Below are 11,050 nucleotides of genomic sequence, written 5' to 3'. Positions count from 1 at the left end.
CAAAATGAGAAATAAATCATTGAATAATTATTAAACCATTTCTTAAGTCTCACTTCCCAGTTCTCATTCGGAAATAAATGCGTATATAAAAATACATTGTAAATTAATTATTAAATAGTGATTTATTTTAACAATATCCATCTTTCCTGTAATTCTTCTAAGAGTTCATATTATATAAACTATTTCTTTTTGATAAATTACTTGCTTAATAATAATGATTTTAAAAAAAATATCTTCATCTTAATTATTATTTCTTTAAGAAATCTTGTTCTGTAACATCCCTTTACACACACACACACACACACACACACACACACACACATACATACACACACACACACACTCAGATGCACACACACAAATACTTACTAAATAATGATTATTTCTAAAAATCTTCAATCTTACCTATTTTTTTCTCTTAGAAATCTTTAATATAATTTTAATATAATAAATTACACCCAAAATAATATTTATATTTTAATCGCTTCCATCTCACATATTATTTAAAAAAATATTATATAAAAGTTCATTGCATATTAAATAACTTAATAAATAGCAATGGTTTTTTTAACCCTTCAAACGATTACAATTTCCATCTTACCTATTATTTCTCTCGGAATTTACTATATGTGAAATTGCAGTAACAATTCGAATTATATTGCACTGGATTGATAAATAAACAGAATATGGGAGACATATGTTGATTTTTTTAGAATATCTCTATCTTAATTATTATTTCTCTAACAAATCTTGTTCTATAAAATTCCCTTTACACACACACAAAAAATTGCTTGCTGAATAATGGCTATTTGAAAAAATCATCTCTCTTATCTTTCTCCCTAAAATCTGTGAAATAATTTTAATATAATAAATTTCATGGTAAATAATAACTATATTTTAATAGTTTCCACCTTATATATAATTTTTTAAAGAATTTTTATTATGTAAAAATTTATTGCACAATAAATAGCTTATTAAACAGCAATAAGTTTTTTAACCCTTCAACCGGCTGCAATTTCATTTTACCTATCATTTCTCCCAGTATTCATATGGGAAACTCGAGTAGCATTTCGAATTACGTTGCACCAGATTGATAAATGGATTGAGTGTGGGAGATATATGTTTATAGATGACAACGATATGATTTCAGCAGTAGATTATTATGGTATATCTAGACATCTAGTCTGAGGTAATTATATGATTTCATAATATTGATTTTCAGCGTAGTGTGAGAGGATGAATGTTTGATCAAAACGTCGATTATAGGCAATTTAGATGACACTAATATATTTAGATGTCTACATATATATAGGCAATTTTGATGTCTATAACGAGTTATAGTCAGATGAATTAGAAATTGGATTGAAGTGATCGAATTTATTTTAAGATTTCGATTAATTCTTTACGATTTTATTCTTTAAAATTTCAAGAATTTACAATTAATTAATATATCTTATTAATTAATATATTAAATTCTTCGGGAAGAAGGAAACAACAACGTGTATCTTGAAATGAAAAACACACACACACACACACACAATGCATTTAGTTATAATTATGAGTGAAGTAGTTATACAGGGTTTAGGTTAGTTATATTAGCGGCCCATCTTAAAGCCACACTAGGGCTATTTTGAGACAAACCTCAGCAACCACGGTAATTTTGAGCTATGGTCAAATAACGAGGACGTCACCCGAGCTGGTACCCCTTCTCCAAACTTCCACACCACACCAACGAGAGTACGTTTGACCTCGACAGATTTAGCGTACCCCAGACCCACTTACACGTCTGTTCTTCAAGTCTCGAACCTGAAACCCTCTGGTTTCGAGGCCAAGACCTTACTACCAGGCCACTCCTCACCAGGAAAGCAAATTGACAGAAGGGATAAGGATATATAAAGGACTCGGAATCGCATACATTACATAATCGCTCTAAATACAACGTATCTTTTCTTTTAATAGTTTTTAACTCAAGAAATATTTACTTCATAAGTTAGTTTCATGCATATTGTTTTAAGTTTATGGTTTTATGCCTGCACTTAACGGAATTAAGATGCATTTGCGCTTTTCCACTAACTGAGGACATTTAAAATAATTTAGATTATTTTTCTCTTCTCTTTTGGATTAGAATCGTGGATTCTGCGTATTTGAGGTTCAAAGTCTTATTTTTTCTTTCTTTGAGGTACTTACTGACTAAAACTATGCAAATGTTTATAAAAGAATTTCTCATAACGCATGGACCGTCGCGGGCTTTATTAGTTTTGTTTAGTTTAGTTATATTAACTTCTCATTTTAAAGCAAAAATAAGGCTATTGTGGGATGAACCTCATAATTTTGAACCCTGATCAGATGACGAGGACGACACCTCTGCTGGCACCCCCGCACCCTCTCCACGTGTTCATAAAAGTTGTGGACTTAAGTAAAGATTTTTTTTTCCTTTAAAGGATAATGCAGTTGTTTCAATGGCTTTTAGTTATTCAGAAACGTTAAGGAAACAAATAATTACTTTAAGGAAACGGATAATTATTTTATAATTATTATATCAAAAATTTAAATAAGATAAACAAAGCATATTGCAATTGTAACAATGGAAATTATAAATATTTTATAGATACTGATAAAGAATATAGTATAACAGGGAAATTAAAAATGAATGATTCAAGATCAGTACATTAAGAGAATTAATGGAAAAGCGAACAAAATTAAAATTGAGACAAAGGTTAAATATTTAAACAAAAAATCTTAATTTCTATTGGACAGGTTTTGGATGTTTTTATTTTCAATTTATCTACGAAATACCATCGACTATCAGAAGGATGCAGAGATTAGAATGTGAAGATTTTAGAAGAAATAAAAGCTAAAATTAACTCCAATAGTGGCATATCCGAAAAATGAGGATAAAAAGTAATTAGCTTGAATTATGTAAAATTAGTATTTCCAAGAATTATGTTCCGAAGGAGATAAATTTTTATAATAAAAAATGTGAAGCAAATTCCAATTGAAATAACTTTTAAAATTCTTCAGCTAATATCTTTCTACATTACTACGAGAAAAAGAATTAAACACAGTTAAATAAATGGTTTTAAATGAATTGATGATTTACTTTTGTTATAGATAATGTTAAAGTGGTTTTTGATTGTTATCCAAAAGAATTCTTTAAATGAAATGAATGAAAATCAACACAAAGCTACTTATTTGGACTTAAAAAATTAGAAATTTCTAATGGGAAAACTTAGTAGGTATTTACGATAAAAAGCGATGAGTTTGACTTCAAAGTAATTAAACTTAGTAATTACCATTCTAATTTAATCTCTAAAGTTTTCAAAAATTTGATAACAGAATTAAAAAAAAATTAATAACAAAATTTCTTATATTAACAAAACAAACAATCTTATTAAAAATTTAATAATTATTGATTTCTCCAAAGACTATATTAATAAAGAAATTTTAATAAGAGAGGGTTTATCTGTTTTCTAACCTATATTATAATTTTTTTCGCAACTGAAGATATACTTTCCAATTTTTTTTCTCTTTAGTTTTCATTTGAACTTAATAGATGGCGCTGTGGTCTTTCAATTTGTTTCATATGATGACGCAGCATGTTGATCAAACTTTGCAGGAGTTTTCAGCTTTAAGCGCGGGAAAGTTGAATTTCGATGAATCGTCTGCAGTAAAAAGTTTAGTTTTCTTCATAAAAACCTTTTGGAGTATATTCAAGTGGTATGTTATTTCCTTTTATATCTTATTGGTGGTTTTTGGTTTGATAATTGTCTTAAAGTGGTTTGATTTCGATTATATTGTGGTTTTGCTTGAGTTTGAATTTTAAAATAATATTTTGTTTGTTATCTTCCGATTTTAATGTCATTGCTTTAACGATATTAATTCTTTTTTCTAAAAACCTCAATTTCTTGGAATTTTCGGGTCGAGATGGCTCACTACTTGGACGAAACTCGGATCTCTCTCACACACACAAATAAAACCCTGTTATTTGAATCCTTGCTACCTTGTGATTGAATCCTTGCTACCCTTGATAAATTCTGTAGGCCGGATTTATCATTTCCCTCTTTTTATTCCATATCATTCATTTTTTTTTTTTTTTTTGCAATTTAAACAATTTTTATTTCTAACTGCTTAACTAATGACGTTACTATTTTTCTTGACATATTCTTTTTATATTCTTGACAAAGTGATGGAAAACCTATTTATAGTTGATTCAAAATGCGTCACACATTTTGTGATGGTAATAGTAATCTTAAATGGATAATTTCATTTTATTCGAATATTTCACAACAAAAAAAAAATGGAAAAGACCAAGTAAATATAAAAAAGTGAATATTTCTTTAAATTTAAAAATCATAAAGCCTTGATCAATTATCTATTGGGATATTGATATTCATTTGCGGAGGAATGGAAAGGTGTTGTTTTTAGATGAGCTATACATTTTGGGTCTGTTGACGTAATTAAATTTCACCATAACTTTTGGGAATATTACAGCACAAAAATTATTTTTACATCCTGTTAAATATAATTCGCAATATATTTAATTGTTTAAGTAAAACCATATCGTGTTCATTGTTGCTACTAATATTTCATCCTAGTATTTTTACATGAATATTTTTAACCTCTTGCAATCGGATGGTGTCTCTTACTCACCATTCAAAACGGTGCATCATTTTGACGTTTTATTTATTTTTCAGTTTTAAATGTTAAAAACGCCTACAGGATGGTAAAAAGATGAAGATTAATTTTTCAGGGAAATTCAACTTAAAACAATTTTATATATATATTTGGAGCAATAAACAAGCCCTTGTATTAGGTGAATAGTTTTGCATCGAATTACATTTCCAAGTGCAAAGTGTAAGGCTTGCTTTTATTAAAATTTTTGAAATTTTGTTATACTTATCTTTCAAGTTACATTTCGGCGTTAAACAATGATAAAATTTTTTTCCAAGGATGCTCATTTTTAAGCATTGCTTTTCGTTTCGGTTATATATTTAAATGTTTTTCAATTCTATTTAAGCGTTCCTTATCATAGAATAAATAGAATGCGTTACGCGTCCATCAAAATTTTAAGATTGAAAATATTTTATTGAGATGACGATTAAGATAAAATTTTATTTAAAAAAAGGAAATTATTAGTAACCAATAATTCTGGCGAAGTAACAGATAGTCTATAAGGCGGTTAATATATTTTAGATTTAATTAAACTTTTGATTTTTATTTGTTTTGATATTCATTATATCCATTTTTTTATATTTGTTTTTAGCGTCTTAATGCTTTACAATATTGTTTTAACGTCTTGATATTAGGGAAAAAAATTATTTTTCATTTACTATTTCGCTAATAAAGACGTAATCTTAAAAATAATATATTTTTTTTACTTTTATTCTTTCCTATTTTTCATTAGATAATATATTCGTTATTATAAGCATTATAAAATGCCGAATTCAATTTTTCTTAAATTCACTACTAGATGATAGATACCATTCACAATGAGTCAAATAAATAAAATAATCAATTGATTGTTAAATTAATTTCAATCGTAAATAAAATAATCGATTGATTGTTAAATTAATTTAAATCATAAATAAAATAATCGATTGATTGTTAAATTAATTTAAATCATAAATAAAATAATCGATTGATTGTTAAATTAATTTAAATCATAAATAAAATAATCGATTGATTGTTAAATTAACTTCAATCATAAATAAAATAATCGATTGATTGTTAAATTAATTTCAATCATAAATAAAATAATTATGTTAATTAAATTACTGAAAATAAATTTCTTGATGATTTATTAAATATGAATATTTTATCATTTATTACCTCAAGGAACAGAACTGTATGAAAATGTCTGATCTCTAGCTTATTAAGAAGTGATTGAAAAATCGAATATATAATTGCATCTTTAAAACAGAAAGATGTGAAATTCAAATAAATGCCCACAAAATGATATACATTTTGAACTGAATGACATCAGGTAAGTCAATCATTGACTCGTTTTAAATTCGCTCTATAAATCGAAGTGAATTTGAAAGCACAAACATCTGACATTCTTCTTTGCTTCACTAGTAGCAAAATGAAGTCCCGAAAACTGTTTATCTTTTAATACCGACTACGAAATTGATATGTCTTTCATTTTTTGAAAAGTCTTTTTTTCGTATCTTTTGTCATTAAAAGGGAGATAAGATTAATTCTCAAAGAAAGTGACACTCACTACGAAGGGTGTTCTTTGTCATCTTAAGAGTGTTGTATGTATTTCTTTTATAAAATTCAACAAACTCGTTTAAAGACCGCAATACTTGGTTATATTCGCTGAAGTTTGAGAATTCAAAAGCGATTCGAATTTTGAAATACCTTAACAAGAAAATGTTTTGAGCTTGAATCGTCTATTTTTATTTTGTTTTTAAAATTTGCTTTTATTATATAGCTTAGAAAAAATATTCATAAAAATTGATTTTATATTCTCGCAAAGCGCTTGGTTATAAATCCAGCAATTCAAACAAAGATAAGTAATATTGTAAGATATAAACAAAAAAATATGTTAATAAACTTAGTAAAATTATATATAAAAAAATCGCATCATTAAAAATCACTAATTTAAATTACCAGTTTAATTATTAAAACTTTTTTTTAAATTTCAAATTGGTGCAAACAAGGATTTTGTGCAAAAATATGCCTCGAAGTTATTTAAAAATAAATGATAACATTTTAATTCATTTTGGTTAATAACTTAAATAAAATTTTAAAACATCTGATTAAATTTCTGATTTAGAATCTACAACTCAAGAAGGTAACTAGATGCCGAATTTCGTAATTCTACATTAAATGTTTTGTCTCAAGAGCGTTTCGAACAATGCTTATATTATGTATAACTTTATATATATTATGTATTTGAGTGTATATTTTTTATATATTTGTATATTAAATAAAGTTTTAGAACATATAATTATATAAATAAAATTTCAATATTAGTATAAATTTTATATATAATATAGTTGCTGGGTTTGAACAATGTTTGTATTATGTATAAATTACATTTAAATGCATATTTATTATCCATATATTTAAATATTAATAAAATTTTAGAACATCTTTTCTGATTGAGAATCAACAACTCAAGAAAGTAACAATATGCCATATTTCGTAACTCTACATCAAATGATCTGTCTGTAGAGGGTTTGAACATTCCGCAATTTATAGAAAAGAAATCTGCCTATAAATATTATCAATTAAATTGTTTAAAATGTTTAATTTTTTTAGTAAGTAGAGTATTGAATTTTAATAATATTTGGTCTCATTTTTTATCTGGATCTTTAGTTCCATAATCTATTCTGTAAAATTAATGTGGATAACGGATTTTTTATAGTGAGATTTTGATAAACCACACAATTATGCTGCTTATTTTTAGTTAAATTTGTGTTTAATTTTTATTTTCTGATTTTCCAGCTATTTTCCTCAATTTATTAGTTTGAAGACTTTAAAATTGCCAATAACTCGTTTCAAAAATTGATACGATATTTAAATATGATTTTAAATAAAGCTTGCTAAATATTTTTTTAATACACAGAATTAAAATCACGTGAGAATCGTATCAAAAGAGATTATCTGTTAAAAGTATAAGGTTGAAATCTAGTTGGAAGTACCTACTGAATTTGCCTAGATTATGGTAATCTAAATAATAAAGCAGAACAATTATGTTAACAATTATTCGGTTCATCATTTTTGTTGTTGAATTGTTCACTTACTCCATGAATCTAAGAAAACTGAAAATTAAAAATAAAAATGATTATAAATTTGAAAATTAAATTAAAATGTGACTTAATTTCTTTAAATAAAATTATTCTGAATAGTTCAACCAATATTGGATCACTATTTTTTAAACAAAATTTGAATTGAAAAGACATTTTTTTTTCTTTTACGTTTATTAATGAATGTATTATTATTGAATTTAAAATTAATAGAAATAAATCTATTCATTAGTTGTGTTGTTAAATTGTATACACTTTGTGCGAATCTAAAATAAATGAAAATGAAATATATATATGAGTAATTGCTGATTTAAAATTGAATTAAATCTGATATAATTTCTTTCAAATAAAATTATTTTGTATAATTTTACGAACATTGTAGCTCTATTTTCTTAAACAAGTCTCGAAAAGTTGAATTTTTTTTGTATATTAATGAATGAGTTTCTTAATTTATTATGTTAATAAAAATCGTCTGTTTTCGAAGATATGATTTTTTGTCTTCATTAAAAATTTATTTTAATATAAGTTTTAATTTCAATGGAATTCTCGGAACTTTTCATTTATGATTTTATGGTTCTGTTGATGTTTTGATGTGTAATTGTTTGCAGAGATATAAAAGATTTTTTAAAAAAATAAATGTTGATGTTAAGATGAATGATAATAGTAGCAATGTTACTAGTTTCCAGTGGTGGAATTTTTACATTTTGCGACCTTAGGTAGTGCACATTATATAGTATTTTTCTTTTCTCGTCAATTTAATTTTACATCTCTAACATTCATTATTTATTTTATACATATATTTTGTTTCAAAAACTGTATAAGAATGCAGACGATTATTTTTTTATTTTATTGTGACTATTATTATGATTCACGATTAAGTGGCATCCTCGTTTGTATTCAAAATTATTTTACCAGATATTTGCTACTTATAAATGTTGTATTAACTAAATAGTTGTAATGAAACAAATAGAAACCTGAACAATTATTCTTGCCAAAATATCAGTACTATCCTTAAATTCGTAATTAGCAGATTTCGAATTTTTACAAATTAATTTAGAAACTAAGCTAATAAAAAATAATTAAATTGTGGCTCCTTAGCATCCAAGCTGCCCTAGATAGGTGCCCAATCTGTCTAGTCGGACATTCGCTACTGCAGTTGCTGATTATTTTTAGCTTCTATCTTTTGATTCTTGCTCTTTTAATTTCTTCAGATTTCTTTTATGATTTTTATTATTCCATCGAGTAATTAGTCTGTTAGTTTTCTGCTTCAGGGGATGACGAATCCGTACGATGGTTTCAAATTTAAACAAATTCTACCCGATTCCCACTTGAAATTTGGTTGGAATTAAAAGCAATTTTAAAATTCTAAATTACAAATAATAGAGCAGCATGCTCGAAATAATTTTTATTTTGGTATTCCAAAGTAGCCAAAGTAATAGCTGCCGATGAATGTTCAAGAAGCGGACTTACCTCACGGACCGCATCTCCGCTTTCACAAAGAAATATGTTAGCACGAGATTTCAGAATAAAAAAGAGGAAGGTCTAGAATTTTTTAGAAATATTTTTAAATGTAACTTTCTGAGCCTAAATTAACTGCGTGATTATATTTCACAGAATTACTACTTTAAAAGTTCTCATGTCATATTTTCTAAACAATTTAGAATGTAGTAATAATTTTGTCTTCAATGATGACTTGAATGGCAGAAAAATATTTCTTCGATTGAAAAACATGCCAATCTAAAAAAAATATTCGTTGTCACAATTTTCCACGAATCAAACATTTTTTCTTAAATTCTTTATTAAATGCATGTTTATTCTTTTTTAATGCTTCTTATGCTACTTCCAAAAAGTTACTGAAATATAATAGCATAAATTACAATTTCTAAATCTCATTTTTATTGTTTTAAAATAATTAAACTCGGGAGCATTTTTAAATTGAAAAATCAACTTTCTAGGTTGAAATTCTTTTCAAATCTTATAAGTTTTTGATAGGCATTGTTTTAGTTCGTAAAATAAATAAATTATATAATTTTGATAATATTAAGTGTTTACTAAGTATGTACAAAGTAATTAAATAGTTTTAACGCAAAATTTCCCAGAATGAAAAAAAACTAAGTGGACATTAAAATATGATACCAATAATATGTTGTGAACCGTCAAAACACCGTTTGAAATAATCCAATTTCGTTTATTTAAATTAATAAATAAAGCATCGTGATAAAAAAATGGGGCCAAAATATTACAAATAAAAATTATTTTACATTACAAATAAACAAATATGAAATCCTCCATTTATGCAATACTGATCTTTATCTTCTTCAGTCATCATTTTGATATCTCGATGAAATTTCTAGAGATGACAGACATTATTTTCCTTCATTCGCCTTCTAATTCTACCTAAACATGCAGGCCTCGAATATTCTCCCTTTCCCCCCGTTCTATCAACAGGGCTTCACGTGATCATAAACATTGCTAACTCGACATCTTTTCTTCGCGCAGACGATTTCTACACGCTCAGAACTCTCGGAGGATTCATCGAGAGCGGTCCTTTAAAGCTCTCTCCATTCTTCTTAGCAAACATCGTTTGCACGTGGAGGAAAATCGTTTGCATTAAGAATATTTTTACTTTCGCATTGTCTGCATTCGAAATTGTTTCATTAGGAGATTATTTTTAAGCATTTTTTTTAAAAAGTGGATTTGACAGACATGTATCGTCTGTTGATTATAGGATTGGCGATTATCGCATGCTGTTGGGGCATTGAAGAATTAGAGACGGACCCTCGCTCGTTCCCTCAATCTTTTCCCGGACGGTGCCGGCGAATACCGCCTGGTGTTACGGCCCCTAAGCAACCTGGTGATAACGGATTCTTCATAAAAATTTCTGGGTATCCGGAAAAGTATGTTCCTGGCGAACTTTACACAGGTAAGCGATTTCATCCGTCTTCGCAAAACTTCTGGGCATGAGAAAAATTTTTACATTCGAACATTATATTTTTTACATAACGAAAAATTCTTAAATTGTAGATAGCTAAAGAAAAATAATGTACCCCCAAACATTTTGAACATACTTTTTTTATTTTAGATCAATTATATTATTTCTTTCTTTTAGATTACCTATTGAAATCAAAAAATAGGTTAATTATCTGCCATTAAATTTGTCAGATAATTATTCTTAAATGTACTTATTTCATTCTTTTTTATAAATATTTTCTTTCAAGATTCTATGTTGCGAACATTTCTTGTTATTAGAAAGACATTGCATACATAAAAGATTTAATAAATTCTATTTTTACGAC

The 11,050-nt window shown here is 26.7% G+C and overlaps 1 protein-coding gene across 8 annotated transcripts in view; it reads left to right on the top strand.

The window, feature by feature from the left end:
- Positions 1 to 10,241: 10,241 nt before the first annotated feature.
- LOC129988041 (spondin-1-like) overlaps positions 10,242 to 11,050 on the top strand; it is a 265,373-nt gene continuing 264,564 nt past the window's right edge. For 2 of the 8 annotated variants that reach the window (XM_056096128.1, XM_056096127.1), the window contains exon 1: positions 10,242 to 10,677. In XM_056096128.1, the coding sequence (XP_055952103.1) occupies positions 10,461 to 10,677 (217 nt within the window). In that variant the 5' untranslated portion in view covers positions 10,242 to 10,460. The remainder of the gene's footprint in view (positions 10,678 to 11,050) is intronic. The other 6 variants (XM_056096132.1, XM_056096134.1, XM_056096133.1 and 3 more) reach the window with 4 other exon arrangements.

Source organism: Argiope bruennichi, chromosome 10 (genome assembly GCF_947563725.1).
Source record: "Argiope bruennichi chromosome 10, qqArgBrue1.1, whole genome shotgun sequence".
Lineage (NCBI taxonomy): Eukaryota > Metazoa > Arthropoda > Arachnida > Araneae > Araneidae > Argiope > Argiope bruennichi.
Note: the sequence above shows the minus strand (reverse complement) of the source record. Positions and strands in the feature narration are given on the sequence as shown.